Source organism: Salvia splendens, chromosome 1 (genome assembly GCF_004379255.2).
Source record: "Salvia splendens isolate huo1 chromosome 1, SspV2, whole genome shotgun sequence".
NCBI classification, from domain to species: domain Eukaryota; kingdom Viridiplantae; phylum Streptophyta; class Magnoliopsida; order Lamiales; family Lamiaceae; genus Salvia; species Salvia splendens.
In genome coordinates, this window is record NC_056032.1 from 39,627,742 (window position 1) to 39,644,857 (window position 17,116).

General features: G+C 35.9%; 2 protein-coding genes across 2 annotated transcripts; one reads left to right on the top strand and one right to left on the bottom strand.

The window, feature by feature from the left end:
• The first annotated feature begins 7,555 nt into the window (after positions 1 to 7,555).
• LOC121750580 (O-glucosyltransferase rumi homolog) lies at positions 7,556 to 9,687 on the top strand. The gene is made up of 5 exons (XM_042145142.1): positions 7,556 to 8,134; positions 8,403 to 8,595; positions 8,691 to 8,755; positions 8,842 to 9,052; positions 9,118 to 9,687. The coding sequence occupies exons 1-5, from the start codon at positions 7,827 to 7,829 to the stop codon at positions 9,520 to 9,522; spliced, it is 1,182 nt and encodes a 393-aa protein (XP_042001076.1). The 5' UTR covers positions 7,556 to 7,826; the 3' UTR covers positions 9,523 to 9,687.
• On the bottom strand, positions 9,636 to 10,813 carry LOC121751084 (actin-depolymerizing factor 1-like). The gene is made up of 3 exons (XM_042145801.1): positions 10,711 to 10,813; positions 10,147 to 10,412; positions 9,636 to 10,060 (listed from the first exon to the last, which is right to left on the bottom strand). The coding sequence occupies exons 1-3, from the start codon at positions 10,711 to 10,713 to the stop codon at positions 9,910 to 9,912; spliced, it is 420 nt and encodes a 139-aa protein (XP_042001735.1). The 5' UTR covers positions 10,714 to 10,813; the 3' UTR covers positions 9,636 to 9,909.
• Between the last annotated feature and the right edge of the window lie 6,303 nt (positions 10,814 to 17,116).

Sequence of the window (17,116 nt, forward strand, 5' to 3'; positions counted from 1 at the left end):
TTTTCCTTTCTCTGATTTTACATACATGCATGCATCATATATATGTAGATTCAAACTTACGTCGTACTGCTCATCTTTTTTTGTAATTTCTATCTGGTCAGCTGTTCGTTGATGGAAAATTGGTGAGGAAATGTCCATCATGTGTTGGTGTCACGTTTTCAGGTGATCCATTCTTCTTGCTTACTATTTTCTACAGCATGAGTTTGCATATGTTTTGAGATGAAGTAGATGTAGTCAATCCCAGAAATTGTGGGCTTCAGTCACATGTTTAATTCGTAGTATCACGAGAAATTCCCTAGTTCTAGAGTTTACTTTTCTCAGTTTTGTGGTGCTGTAAATTCCTCTTCTTACACAAAGTGCATTGTAAGTAATTGATCCTAAATTTTGTAAAGTTTGCTTGCCATATAAGACAGGAGTTGACTTCTAAGATCATTTTTGAGTTTGACCTATTTATAAAAATAGTTTTTCTTGATATTTTTTCTTGATGATAATTTAGTAAATATGTTATAGGAGTACTATTATAAGAAAATCTTCATGTTTATTTGTAGTTATTAGGTGATATCTACATTTGTTGAAGGTGATGGAGTAGTACGTGTTTAATAGGAAAAATATATACTAATACCAAAGGTCATTTACATTTATTATTATTATTATTATTATTATTATTATTATTATTATTATTATTATTATTATTATTATTATTATCAATGTTATTAAAATCGGCCATGGCGCCGCCGTGGCGCCATTGCGTGGCGGGTTTCGGAAAAAACGCCATCGCCACGAGCTGCCACAACTTTTTTATGGCGACCGCCATTTGCCGCCATGAGTGAGGCGCCATGGCAGTTATGGCGTCACTTTTGGTTGGGCTGCCCCAAACCTCAGCCCAATTATCAAATAACACGGCCCAAATGATTTTTAACCCTTAACTCGGCCCAAACCCGACCCAAATAATGAAATAAAATGTCAATTAAGTCAAAATCTAGGGTTTTTTTCATAGTATATATTTCCCTCTCAAACAAACCTAACCTGCTGCGGCCCCAGTCCCACTGCCCTAGTCACGTCGCCGCCTGCCGGTCCGTCTAGAGCAGCCCACTGCTCAGATTTTGAAGGTAACCGAAATTGTACCAGATTTTCTAATTTGCATGCCCTTTTAATTATCAATTTTCTAATTTGCATGCCATTTTAATTAGGAATTAGGGTCAGATTTTTAATTAGGATCAGATTTTTATAATTAGGGTCACATTTTTAATTAAGGTGTAGCTGTGCAGATTTTTAATTAGGATCACATTTTTAATTAAGGTGTAGCTATGCAGATTTTTATCATACTTCTATTTTTATAAATTTAGTAATTGCAGTAGATTTAGTAATTAAAAAGCATGCTTCTATCTTTTGAAATACAGTTATTGCCATTTGCAACAATGTCTAACGGAGAAGAAGCCACATCAACGGCGGCTAGTGGTGCAGATTCTAGTATTTCTACTAGAACTGATCCGGGGTGGATGTATTGCATTCAAGTGGAAGTATTTCACTCGATTACATTGATCACTGTAATGAGTGGTTGGTTGGAGAGTTGGATGGTGCTAATGGTGAAGGCAGTGATAGAGTTTTTGATGGAGATTCACTTGATTGGGATACTGTCTACGAGTCGTCGGGGATTGGAGAGCCTATCACATATACTAGGTCTAAGAAAAGAAAAGAAGCTTCTACATCATCAAGTTCTAGGAAAGCCTCAAGAACCACAACCACATCTAGAAAAGGGAAAGGCCAATTAGGGAAAGGCAGATTGGTGACAGTGGTTGAAGAAAGAGAGCTTGTGGATGAAGAAGAAGGATCTACTTCGTTAGAGGACGATGATATCGATGAGGATGAGGATAACTATCTTGTGGAGGATGACTATGTTGGGGATGGTGATGATTGAGGATGGTTTTAATTTAGATTTGATATGTATTATGAATTTGTGATGATGACTTTATATTTTGATTGTTGAACTAATACTTATTATGGTAGGCATATTATATAATTGCTTATGACTTTATGCTTTATTTATTGTTTTAATAGTTGATAACTTGATATATTACAATTTTTATTATTTTCTAATTTTTTGAATTTATATATACATATATTACTAATATTTTAGTATTAATTTATTTATCGACCGCCATATCCCGCCATACTGATACGCCATATCCCTGTGGCGGTTTTTGGGCTCACCGCCGTAAGCCGCCATACGCCATCCATAACATTGATTATTATTATTATTATTATTATTATTATTATTATTATTATTATTATTATTATTATTATTATCTTCATTCTAATAGTAGATTCATTAACCCCATATTTCCTTCCTCGGCCTATGTGTAAGGCATGATATAAGGAGGGTCAGTTGGTGTATACTGGGGGAGATTCCATTTTTGTTCTAGAGAATTAATGGAATTCCATTTTAATGAATGAGATTAGATTTATTCCGAATGGGGGAGTGACGCACAAGGGTTATGCGTCGTTATTATTGAACGACGCACAACCCTTATGCGTCGTTGGTTAACGACGCACAATGATTATGCGTCGTTCAAAGACGCATAAGCATTATGCGTCTTACCCTAATGACGCATAACCCTTATGCGTCACACTGGTAAGCATTCCTGCCTGTCACCCGGGTGACCCGGGTTCGATCCCCGGCAATGGCGCATTTTAACTATTATTATTACTATTATTTATTAGAGTATAGTCACCGCTATTATAATAAGCATTATTTTATTTTCTTATAATAGTGGGTAGAACATTCATTAATCAATATTGCAGCAAGGACTTTTGGAAATTATTTTATTTTATTTTCTTATAACATAAAGACTTGGATGATTTAATTAATAGTATATAATATTATGCCATGTATTTTATATAAGCGTAATCTATAAGTGAATAAAGTTTTGATTTTTATGTTATTATACAATTAACGGCATAAACAATAGTAATTTTAAGATATTCAAAAATAAACTTAATATTTAAAATAAAATAAAAGTGGTCATAGATAATAGTAGTATAAATTAATTTGTCAATGTACATGTATTCGTTTTGGGGGATCAATTAGATTGGGCATTTATTCTTAACTTCTTTAATTAATTCTTTTATAAGAGTAATATCTATTTGCCAAAAACAAATGTTTAGAATAACTCATTTTTATCAAATAATAATCACTTAAAAAAATGTGCCGTTGCCAGGGATTGAACCCGGGTCACTCGGGTGATAGGCTGGAATGCTTACCAGTGTGACGCATAAGAGTTATGCGTCATTAGGTAAGACGCATAATGCTTATGCGTCTTTTAACGACGCACAACCCTTATGCGTCGTTACCCAACGATGCATAAGGGTTGTGCGTCGTTCAATAATAACGACGCATAACCCTTGTGCGTCACTCCTCCATTCGGAATAAATCTAATCTCCTTCATTAAAATGGAATTCCATTAGTTCTCTAGACCAAAAATAGAATTGTTCCGTGTATACTGTCATCCAATAGGAGATCAACGTGAATAGCCCTCTAAAGAGTAGATGATTCTACAAATCATTTATTTTTATTTTTTTTTAAATGACCGCAAAGAATTATTCATATTATTACCCATGTTTCACAACTCTATATATACATTCAACTCTCTCCCTCTCTCTCTAGAATCTTGATTGATGAGTTTTGATTACACATGTATAAGCAGTAATCACGAGGTGTGTTGGCAGAAGTGAGGGAAAACATGAAAGGACATGAGGAGAAGTTGATTAAGGCCATTGCAACGCATCCCTTAGCCGTCTCTTATCTCGTCCCGGAGAAACGAGACGGATAAGAGACGGCGTTGTAGCCTTCCGTCTCCATCCCGTCTTGGAGGGACAGCTCGCGAGACGTCTCGCCACGCGCGTTGGCGACGTGGCGAGCTCCGGTTCGTCCGTGACGGCCACACACGGGCCGACGAGTGGGCGACGTTCTTATCCGAAAAAATGTTTTTTTTTGTTTTTTTTAAAAAATTCAGGAAAATTTCAAAAAGTAAAAAAAAATCCCAAAAAATATATTAGTCGTTTATAGGCGTTTTTTGCAAATTTTTATTATTTTTTATTTTTTTAAGCCTCCAATCACTTCAATAAATATCAAATCATTCCCACAAATTAATCCACCATAAAAAAATATGTTTTTTAATTTAAATTATGTATTTTTAATTTTTTTAGGATTTTATTAATGAGGTTTTTTATTTTTTTAGAATTTTAAGTTGTAATTTTATTTTATTTAATGAAGTATTTTTTATTAATTGAATTTGTTGGAAATAAAAATAAAAATAAAATGAAATTGAATGAGTTAAGGGATGAAATGGTTAAGAGATGGAGGGTTGCATGTGCTGTCTCTTAGTTAGGAGATGGAGTAAAAAGTACAGTAGGGCCCATGAATAGTTAGGAGATGAGATGGTTAAGAGATGGATAAGAGAAAAAGTACAGTAGAGCTCATGAATAGTTATGAGATGAGACGGTTAAGAGACGGATAAGAGATAGTGTTGCGGATGGCTATATGCTGGCTAAGAGCATCCGCAACGGTGGTGGGGAAGAAGGCCGCCGTCCGTGCCAGCGGCGAGGACGAGGCTCGCCGCCGCTGGCACGGCGCTGCTCGATGCATCGAGCAGCGCCGTGCCAGCGAGCAGTCGACGTGGAGGCACACGATTGGGCAACGGCATAGCCGTTGCCTTTGAATAATTTTTTTTAAATTCGTTAATTAATTTTAAATAATGATAAAAAATAAAAAAAAAAATTTATTTTCCAAATCCCAAAAATATGGCCGTTTTTTTGCCCATTTTTCTAAATTTTTTTGATTTTTTTATATTTTTTTTCCCCAAAATCATCTATAAATACACACATTCATCATCTATTTATCACATCAAATCATCTCTCATTCATCTCTCATTCATAATTCTCATACAAACTATCAACACATTCATCCCTCACTCAAAACCTCAAATGGATTTCACCCATATTATGGCGGAAGCGGAGCGCGAAGAACAAGAATACTACGAACAACTAAGGATGTCAATGTAACCCGAACCCGTGGGCCGGCCCGAATAACCCGATAAAAATACAGGGTTAGGGTTGTAATTTCGCAGCCCGAATTTAAAATCGGGCCATTCGGGCTGACCCGTTCGGGTTGTCGGGTTAGGCTGGCTGACCCGTTCGGGTTACGGGTCGGCCCCGTCGGGTTGAAGGTTTCTGCATAGTGAGTAGTTTTTGTAACGGTCATAACTTTCTCTACAAAGCTCCGATTGAGGCATGCAATATATCCACGCGAAGCTCTTTCGAATACGAAGAGAATAATATGTATTATAGGTTTATCAGACTTCAAAATCGCGAGAAACATTGACTCAAACAAGGCTGCTGCACATCCACATATTTTGTGTACATTTTCTAATCAATTTTCTATCATTTCTCAACAAACATGTAAACATACCAAAATATAGAAATATAATCAAAATCATCCAAGACAACCCTCTAAAACCATGCAAAATCCAAATACGTCAACCGACTGTATAAGATCACAAAAAAAATCACCATGTGGTTCATGGATTCATAAATACGCGTATATAAAAGCTTTCTTTTAGTATATTTCCAATATAATAGTGCAAAGTGTTTTGACGTCGCTTCGTCATTGAATTATGTGTACTTTGATGATTCTTAAAACAAAGATAAATTATTATTTGACTTATTTACAGCTGGAATAAATTAAATTTGACCAATTATAATTCAAGAAAACTTAGAGTTACTCCAATTAGCTAGCATCTTGATAATTCACTCTTTAACAATTCAAAATATTTTTGTTACATCTACGATGCACCTCTCACGTTATGAAAATTTTATTTAATTTTCTACGAATTGATTTATGTTTGAATTTTGAAACAAAGTGTTGATTTATGTTTTAAATACATAAACATAAACATACTATTGATAGATATTTTGTAAATAATTATGTAATGAATAAGTTATTTAAATTTAAATAACTTAATCTTTTTTAAAAATATTAAAGAAAATTAAAAATATATATTTCATTATTGAATGATTAATTAAAAATATGTATATAATTAAAGAAAATTTAAAATACGTATTATTTTTTGAAAATATTAAAAGAATTAAAAATACGCATTGGCCCGAATAACCCGGTGGGTTAGCCCGAAACCCGAAGGGTTAGGGTTATGGTCGAACTTTTATAACCCGAAAAAATCATAACCCGAATAGCACGTACCCGAATGGCCCGACAACCCGAACGGGTTGGCCCGATTGACATCCCTACGAACAACATTGTGCCGCTTACGAAGCATATGTCGCGGCGAATACCCCCGCTCCTCCTCCTCAACGAACTAGATCAAATCGCCGCTACATCCATCGTGACCGCGGATGAAATTCAGCAACGAGTAGTGATTTTTTAATTTTTAGTATTTTAATTATGTAATTTTTAATTTTTAGGCTTTTAATTATGTCGTTTTTATTTGATTTGTCATTTGTAATTATATTTAGGTTTTTTAATGAATTTTATTATTATGGAAATGTTATTGTTTAATTGAATTTTAAATTAATTGTGCTCGTCATTGCGGGAGAGCACAGCTGTGGGTGTTATGCTCTTGCCAGAGAGCAGGCAGAAAAAGTGGGGTCGGGCCCACAATCGTGCCGCTGGCAAGAGCACGGTTGTGGATGCTCTAAGGCCTTCTTTCAAGAGACATTCTCTGTGGTCGCCCTCATTTAACAAGCCACTTTGTTCATCATATTCACTTCTCCTCTTCGTCTTCTTCCTCCTCGTTCTTGTTGTGCTCATCTTCACCGCCCAGGTTGACCCCGTAAGTGTCCTACATCAATCTTTTATGAAACATTAGTGAGTGAAACGATTTTTTCTTTTTTTTAATACATCTCGTTGGATAGTAGTAGTATTCGATATTATTATTGTTAAGTGGAATAAAATTTTCTTTTATAGTCTTATGTATTCATACAAGATCTGGAAAAAGGAATTTATTACCATGGGGTTAAAGTGACCTCGTTGTGCACTATCAAATTATTCGTAAACTAAATTTTATTAGGCGGAGAGAATTACTCCTAGTAGACTAAATTCAGTGAACAATATCTCTTTTGCAAAAGGGATTTGCCATGATCAATTTTTACTAGATAAAAGATGTTAGTTGGATAGATGAAATTGCTCGCTTCATTATTGAATTAATGATAATTTGACTTAAAAAAAGTTAATGGAATATAGATGAAATTGCTCGCTCCCATATTGAATTATTGGTAAGTAGTTCATTCATGTAGATATAGGACACAAATCTATTGGGACATCACATTCATACATGCCCTCTATTAAACAATTAATTCGGAGATGCAGATGTTAAAATATCTATTTTCTGAGTATTAATTCGATGATCTTGTACATGTGCACCGAGCCACTAACATGACATTACTCCTCATAACAACCAGCCTCATCATTTGAATTTAACTAATTACGCTTAATTAGATTTCATAAATAGGAGTATAATTTAAACCTTGGCGCAGAAAAAATTATTTATTGAGAAATGTTGTTATGCATATATGAGTAACCAAGCTAAATTTAATCTTGAAGGGTAAGTATGTAAAATACTCCTATCAAAGGAACACTAGCAAAAGGCGAAAATACCCTCGCCTGCGGCGCGTGGAATCACACCAAGTCCTGCCCGATAAACCGCCCGGTCAGGCGCGAACCGTCTAGAAATCCGGCGCCGACCTGCCCTGGATATTTCCGATGGATCCACGAGGACCTCCGCCACTGGAGACGGACCGGAGTGACGAAGGAGATGGTGGATAAGGCGCGAGCGACGGCGCATTTCCGCCTCACCATCCTGGACGGGAAGGTGTACGTCGAGAATTTCCGGCCGTCGATCCAGACTCGGGCTCTGTTCACGGTTTGGGGGATCGCGCAGCTGATCCGGACCTACCCAGGGAGATTGCCCGATCTGGAGCTGATGTTCGACTGCGACGACCGCCCCGTCGTCCAGACCAGCCGCTTCCGGCTGCCCGACTCCGCCCTGCCGCCGGTTTTCCGCTACTGTTCGGATTGGCGCAGCTTGGATATCGTGTTTCCCGACTGGTCGTTTTGGGGCTGGTAACGTTGTTTTTTAACTCGGGGCATTTTTTCCCTGCTTATTGTTTGTTGGTGTATTCTTGGAAAAAAAAAAGGCGCGAAAATTAGGAATTATAACAAAATTAGGGTTCTTGAATCTGTTCTAGTCCAATATGATTTCTTGTCTAGCTCATTTGTAATCATAAATAGCATGTATTGATAAAATGAAACCGAAGACACTAGATAAATTGGATTGAGGCGTTTGATCATTGATGATGAAGGGGAAAATTAAGAATAGTTGGTGGTGTAGGGCTGAGACGAATATAAAGCCATGGAGAAGTATGTTGAAGGACATAAAAGAAGGAAACAAGAAGATAAAATGGGAGGATAGAGAGCCCTATGCTTATTGGAAGGGAAACCCCAATGTTTGCAAATGGAGGGCTGACCTTATGAAGTGCAATGCTACTCCTCAAACTGACTGGAACACTCGTCTTTATGTTCAGGCATGCAATCTTCTCTTCACCCAATCATCATCATCATCATCCATCCCTCAACCTCAATTACTACTATTCTTATTGTTGCTTTGCTTGCATTTCAGGACTGGATTGCAGAGTCCCAACAAGGATACAAGCAATCTAATCTTGGAAACCAATGCATCCACAGGTGATAATTTGCTTCTTGCTTTTCTTTTTCAAGAATGAACCAACCTCAAAAGAAAAAAGTTGTTCATTCATACATTTGAAATTTAGGTACAAGATTTACATAGAACGATGGGCGTGGTCCGTGAGCAAGAAGTACATATTTGCCTGCGACTCCCCCGTCTTGCTGATGACACTACGTTGGTATGATTTCTTCACAAGAGGCATGGTTCCTCAGCACCACTATTGGCCCGTCAGGGACAGTGACAAATGCAGGTCTCTCAAGTTCGCAGTCGATTGGGGAAACAACCACAAGGAAAAGGTAAACTGTTTCCTTCTTGCTAAAAAACCTCAAAAGTGTCCTAAACAAGTGAGTCCAAATTCTAGGCAAAGTCCATTGGTGAAGCCGGGAGTCGCTTCATCCACGAGGATCTGAAGATGGAGTACGTCTACGACTACATGTTCCATCTTCTCAACGAGTATGGGAAGCTGATGAAGTACAAGCCCTCTATTCCTGCTGGCGCAGTGGAGCTGTGCCCGGAGTCAGTGGCCTGCTTTGCTCAAGGGATCTGGAGAGAGTTCATGGAGGAATCCTTGGAGAAGGGGCCTAGTGAGTCGGATCCGTGCACGATGCAACCTCCCTACCAGCCTCAAGAAATCCAAGCCTTGGTTGATGGGAAGATCAAGATGACTAAACAAGTGGAGGCGTGGGAGAATCAGTACTGGGACACAGCGGTTATAAGCACTCTTTTATCTTTACTTTTTTTAAAAATTTGTTACATGCTTGTTTAATGTGGAAGCTGCTGTCTTTTTATGGTTTTTTGTTCACTTTTTAAGCTAGTGTTGCATAAGAGCATAGTTTGAGGTTTTGTAAATGTGGGTGTCATGATTCAGAAGCCATGGTGTGATTCTTGAAAAGCATTGTTTATATGAGATGAAAAAAAAGGTTGCCACAGAGAAGATGCAGCAAATGCATCGCAACACTCTTGTAAAAAAAACACAACATAACCAAAAATGACAAAAAAAAACAGATGGTTTTATCCTTCTAGAAGTAGTAATTCCAAAATACTAAATAAAATGAAGCCCTGTTGAGATGTAGTCGAAAGAGCCGCCCACGAAACTATAAGAAGTCGAACGTTTTATGTGAGACTGAGACGTGGTGGATGGTGCAATGTGTGTTCAAAGAGCCCTGGCCTTGAGGATATCCCAGCTCATCTCGCTAGGATCGGTTGCCTGCAACTCAACCTGAATCCCATCCAACTCTCTCTTGAACCTGTCTTTGGAGCTTGCATACAACATCTTAGTCCTCACCTTTGCAACATCAGGTGACCTACAATATTTGAAAGAAAGAAAATAAAAAAAATTATTTTTGAGAAACAGACAAAGCAGTGAAAAGGAAAAATAAAAGAAATTTACCATGCAAAGAAGAAGATCTTGCTCTTGTGGCAGTTTTCATCTGTGGTGAAGTCATAGTCGAAGACAGCATAGCGACAGTCGTCATCGGGCAAGCACTTGCAGAAATCCTCGTAGCTTTCGCCCTGGCCCCCGATCTTGTCTACCACCACTTTGTCGAGGCCATCATCCAGCTTGAAGATCACATATCTGTGGTTTCTTCTGGCTTTTAGCTCCAAGAATGTCAGTTTGCATTCGTCGTGCACAGCAATTCCGGAGGCTGAGTTGGCCTGCAATGAAGATTGAGGAAATGCAGGAAACAAGCAATGTTGTGACAGTTTCATCTCTTACTTATAATGTTCAAAATCTTGACCAATATTTTCCATGCCTCACTTTTGCACATTTTGGTGGATTAATCAAAATGATCTAAATGTCATAAAAACAGAACTACAAAATGTGTTAAGGAAAAAACAAGCAGTTTTCATGATATTTCATCTCAAGAATCAAGATTAATGGATGCAAACAGAATAGAAATGGAAGATGAAAGGATGAACAAAATCATGAATGAGTTGCACCAAAGAAACATACCATGTTGTGTCTGTGTGTAATGAGAGAAAGGGAGTTGGAATGAAGATGGAAGTGATCAAATGGGAAATCGAGGCAGAGATGAATAGATAATGAAAAATGGTCCTTGTTTTTTTGTTAAAGAAGTTGACGAAATATTCAGAGGATGGGGAGATTTTTTAGCTGCGTTTTTAGGAAAATTAAAGGTGCATATCTCTCATCTTGCCTATTTTTTAGGATCATCATTTTTCACTCTCATCTTGCCTATTTTTTAGGATCATCATTTTTCACATCCAACAGCAGTATCTTTTAATTATTTTCAACAGCCTCAAAATTCTAAGTAGGGCTGACAATTTTTTATACCGATAATAAGATATGAATTTGGACGAAAATAATGAATTTGGGTCAAGCTTTATTGGATTTTGAACTTTAACGGGTCGACCCAATAAGAATCAGATGATTTCATGTTTGGTTCAGGTTATACGATGAGAAATAAAATTATTATTATCAATTAAAAAAATTGCTAAGTTTATTTTATTACTTAGATTTAAATCATGTTAAAGTTTTAATTATGTTATGATATAATATCGTATTCTATAATGTAATATCATGTTCTGATTGTTACAGTGTCGTGTTAAGTAAATTTGTACAGTAACTTACAAATATTAACTTACAAAATTTTTGACATGACACAATAATCAGATAAGAACCCGGCGATTTTGGCTTGGTTAGGATTTGGCCTTATTGAGTTGGGTCGATACAGGGTTGACCCGATAACGACCCAATCCGCACGACTTGTCAGCACTACTTATGAGTTACTCCCTCCGTCCACCAATAATCGTCTCATTTTCATCTTCACCCACCAATAAATATTTCATTTGCTTTTTTTACTATTTTTTGTGATGGACCTTGCATTCAACTAATTTAAGTTCATTCATATTTCACTTTACATCTAATACTACTACTCCATATAATAATAGGATCCAACTTCAACTAACTTTTTAGTATCCACTTTTTATTAAGTGTAATTGTTAAAATCTGTGTCAAAACAAATTTGATTTTGTATCAGTGAACGAAGGGAGTATGCAATGGACATGGCCAGGGGCGGACGCAGAAATATTTATCAATAGGGGCTGGAATTTCTAAATTTTATTCTAAAGTATACTTTTGAATAAATTAGATCATTTGTAGAGGCTTTTACATAATAATTTACACTAAATCTTAATAATTTTTTTTAAAATTAATAGAAAAAGGTTTAAAAAATAATATCAATGAGGGTTTAAGCCCCTCCCCCTCCTCACTTGGGTCCGCCCATGGACATGGCCATGGGTGGGATTTTTCAAATAATACCGTACTATAGTCTTTAACTAAAAAATATTGGATAATTTTGTGGAAAAAATAAAGAATAAAAAATGTAGCAATCGCACGTGTTGGGTTTTATTTGTAATCAAGTCCTAAGTTTTTTAGTTGATTTTTATGTGATTTTTTATCAGTGAATTGTGGCATGATCTATAAAGGTGCTAAAAATTATTATTAATTTAATTATATAAACATGTGTTAAAAGATTCATGGTCCGGTTAAAAATTCATGGTCCGATTATAGAAGAGTTAAAGCCCAAGACTAAGTTAAATAGAGTAGTGTACATCTGTATCCAAATAATGAGACTTGGAAATATTGTTCTATAGTACCCATACACAATACTATAAAATTAGTAATGGTAATAATGTGCGTTTGTGTTGGTATAATGGTAAAGTGGTTGATGTCTAAGCCAAAGGTCACCGTAGCGTAGCATGATCTTTAAAGTTTATGTTTATTTTCTAATTAAAAAAATAGTACTATAATAATATGTATTCATTAATGGGTTAAAGAAAAAAAAAACTAACTTGTACTAGTATTTGTGGAGTAATTATTTATAGGACTTTGTAGTGTAGCATATAACTTCGACTTGCTTTACATTATAAGAGCACCCACAATGAGCGATCGGCCTTCCCATCGGCTCTCTAAGGTCTTCATTGTGGAGCAAGGGCCGATGGCCACCCACCATGGGCTCCTCCTCAGGGCCAATTGATCGGCACAGCCGATCTCCTCTTCTCTTACTTTTTTTAATTTTTATTCATTTTTTATCCTCTATATATAACCCATTCCCCACTAATTATTCACATTTATCTCACTTCATTCTATCTCACTCTATATTTTACTTCTCTCTAGTCACAATGTCTTTTAATATTTTTATTAATGTTTTTTGTTTGTTTTTTTCTATATTTTTTTTAATGTAGGATGTTTTCTTTTTAATAAAATTTGCTTTTTTATTGAGTTGTCTTTATTCTTTCTTATTATATATCATTTTATTTCACTAAATTAAAAGTGAAAAATATAAAATAGTGGTGATGTGGAAAGATATAGACTCTGAGATAGGCTCTGGGATGAGCTCTCATTGCATGGAGATAGGCTCTGAGATGGGCCTGCTGATGTGACAGGAAAAAAATGGAGATAGGTTATGAGATGGGCTTCGGAGATAGGCCACCATTGCTAGTGCTCTAAAATGATAAAGTGATGTCGATTAGCCTACTAAAACAAGAAGTAATAAAAAAAGTCAGTACTCCCTCCGTCCCACTGAAGATGATCCACTTTTCTTTTTCGTTTTTCGTCTGTCCCAACCAAGATGGCTCATTTCTTATTTAGGAAATATTTAAAATACTCAATTATTTTTTTTCATTTCTTACTTTATTCATCTCTCCTACTTTTAAACACCCAACAACCTTATTTCTCTTACTTTTTGCATTTCTCCTATTTTTAAACATCAACAACTTTTTATCTCTTTTACTTTATTCAATCTCTCCTACTTTTAACACCCAACAACTTTCTCTCTCCCTTCTAAAGTACTTAAAAATTAGCATGCATAAACCATGTGCCGTCCCAAGAAGGGGGGGTCGTCTTCTTTGGGACGGGGGAGTAGTACTATATTCGTGCCTCACAACAGAGAAAAATATTTTGACGCATCAATTGCATACTTTTAAAAACACAAATACAAGTGAAATACTATATGCTAGTACTAGTTTATGTATGGAGTAGTAATAAATGGGCAAGGCTAAGACCTTGATATCTAAAATGAGTATACTTCCTTCATGGGTATGAGTAATCTTAACAATTAATTAACACTAATATAGTTATAGAGTAAGACTGTAAGAATGATGCATGATTGTCATTTGAAATACTACATTTCTGGGAGTAAGACTATGAACACAAGTCCCATTTAGTGTATTGTTGCATGGTTTAATTATATTGGTTGAGAAAAATTGGTAGAGAAATACTAGTGGATTCTGAATATCAAGATGCGTTGTAGTATTATCTTTATGTTAAAGCGCAATATTACAATATATATGTCTCTCTCAAAATATGTGTAAAAGCTACTGCTTCCTTTAATTAATCCGACGGGTCACAATATTTTTCAGGTTTATTTATGACCCTTTGATCTACTTTCATCCTTTTTAGGGCAAGAATGTGGTTACTTGTGTTGTGTGTCTTTATTTGTGAAAAATGTGAGGTAAAGGAGAAATGATATTGACCGATCAACGAATACGCTTTGCCACTCTACGGATAACCAATTACTACATGCATGTCAACCAACATTATTTGATTGCTTCACCTTTAATTAAAACAATTATCAATGAATTATGAATCTCTCTCTCGTATTTGGATTTGTAGAATTTGTTTACAACGTCGTAGTGGTGAAAACTAGCTAGTCAACGTAATTATTATAATCTTATATTGAAATTTAGGTTATCCATATTTCTAAACTAATTTCACCTAAATTTATCAACCCCTTTCTATCGCACGTGCCACTAATTAACCTGAATATGTTTAATTTAGTCCCAAACTAATTAAATCGAAATCTGTTGTCCAGATAATGTGAAATTCATTAGAAAATGAAATTTCGGTAAAGGTTGGCCATTATTTAATAAATTGCCTAAACTATAGAAACGCGTCAATACGAGAAATCAATAGCACCTTAAATACTAATTGTATGTTATTTTATTGAGGTGAGTTGAAACTGCTTTTTTGTATGGTTGGGTGTGAAGACGACACCAAAGTTAATCTACTCCATTCATACATACCCATTACTAATATTATATATATTCCACGTACAACTACAACTCTTTTTTTTTTTTAATTAAACATAGTTGTTGTCATCTGGTAAGAAGTCTATTTGCAGAAGGTTAGTATAATATTTTGATAATCAGGTGATATTATCTAAAATTGCAGACCACTTTTCAACCTCAAATGATACATTAAATGTAAGGCAAAGCGTTCAACCCTTCTCACGCAGTAGGTCGGTTGAATTAGATTTCTTTGCAAACAATAATACACCAAATTTGACCAAAAACGTTTAAAATTATTTCAATAATTAATACTTCATGCTTTTCTTTCTTTTCCTTTTTTGCAGCAAATAAACACATTTTAGATAGTATAGGAAATTGTTGAATCTTGACAAAAAAAGCATATGACGATATTGTTTTGCTACAAATTCAAAGCTAGGTCAAAATTGATATTTTATTTTTTAGAGTTACATGTGTCATGTGTGTATATAGACGTCTCCAAACCGAACCGGCCCGGATGAACCGGCCCGGAACCGTCGCCGGCGGTTCCGAACCGGAATCGGAACCGTCACCGGCGGTTCGAACCGGCACCGGAACCGCCGGAACCGCCGGGCCGGTTCCGGTTCCTCATTTTATGCAAACCGTAACCGGCGGGTCGGAACCGCCGGTTCCGGCGAAACCGGCAGTTCCGAACCGGCGGTTCGGCGGTTTCCGACACAATTTCAGGCCTACTCCCTAGCCTTTTCACAATGTCAGGGTTAAACCGGCGGTTCCGGGCCTAAACCGGCGGTTCCGGGCCTAAACCGGCGGTTTCCCACCGAAATTTTCAAAATTTGAAAATTCAAACGGTCCGTAAACCGCCGGTTCCACCGAAAACCGGCGGTTTCGGCGGCGAACCGGCGGTTTCGGCGTTATTTTTCAAAATTTGATTTTTTTTTTAAATTTTTAATCACAATTTTCCCCTATAAATACCCCCTCCTCTTCCATTTCTACTCACCCCATTCTTGTGTTAATAAGAATTTCTCTCTCAATCTCAATTTCTCTATTCTCCATCCTCATTCTCTCAAGTTGTGTACGTTGTTTGCGCTCATAATTTACTCACGTTGTTCTTGTTCATGTTATCATATAGTCATATTCACATAAACACTACTATCTATTCTCTACTTCCAATTTCCATAATATCATGTCTTCATCTCGTCGTGGTGGTGATCGGGGCAAAGGCATTGCTCAAGATCAAAGTGACTCTCGGCGTCGTCGTGCCCCTTCTAGAGCACAAGTTGCGGAGGAGGTGGGAAGGCGAGCCGCTCTTCGATTACAAGTAAGTTCTGAACTTCTAAATTAAATGTTTTACTATGTTAATATGTTATAATAAGTCTTTAATTTGAGAGCACCATTTGGTATACTTGCTCGGAAAAAGATTATGTGCGGACTACCGCCTTTTCTTATATCCTTGTGCAAGATGGCCTATTGTGGAATGCCTCAGCGTGGTCCTTCCTTTGATTTATATGTTAGTATGTTTTAATATGTTTTAGTACGTTTTAATATGTTAATATGTTTTAATATGTTTTAATATGTTTTAGTAAGTTTTATATGTTTTAATATGTTTTAGTAAGTTTTAATATGTTAGTATGTTTAATATGTTTTAATATGTTATAATATGTTAGTATGTTTTAATATGTTAGTATGTTTTAATATGTTTTAATATGTTATAATATGTTAGTATGTTTTAATATGTTTTAGTAAGTTTTAGTAAGTTTTATATGTTTTAATATGTTTAGTAAGTTTTAATATGTTAGTATGTTTTAATATGTTTTAGTAAGTTTTAATATGTTAATATGTTTTAATATGTTTTAATATGTTTTAGTAAGTTTTATATGTTTTAATATGTTAGTATGTTTTAATATGTTTTAATCTGTTAGTATGTTTTAATATGTTTTAATATGTTTTAGTAAGTTTTATATGTTTTAATATGTTTTAGTAAGTTTTAATATGTTAGTATGTTTTAGTATGTTTTAATATGTTAGTATGTTTTAATATGTTTTAATATGTTAGTATGTTTTAATATGTTAGTATTATATGTTTTAATGTGTATAATTCTCGTAGGAGGAAGAAGATCGAAATGCGGCCTTGTTACTTGCCACCCTCGGCGACGAAGAGCCACATTCGGCTTCGCGTTTCGAATACGATGTGAATCTATCATCGGACGAAGGCGACGATGGATCGCATCAATTCCCACCTTCTAGTGCCGGCCAAGTTGGCGAAAATGACGAGGAGGCCGAAGCTCCTCCTCCTTCCGGGAGACAAAAGAAGAAGATGCCTCCAAAGTTGAAATC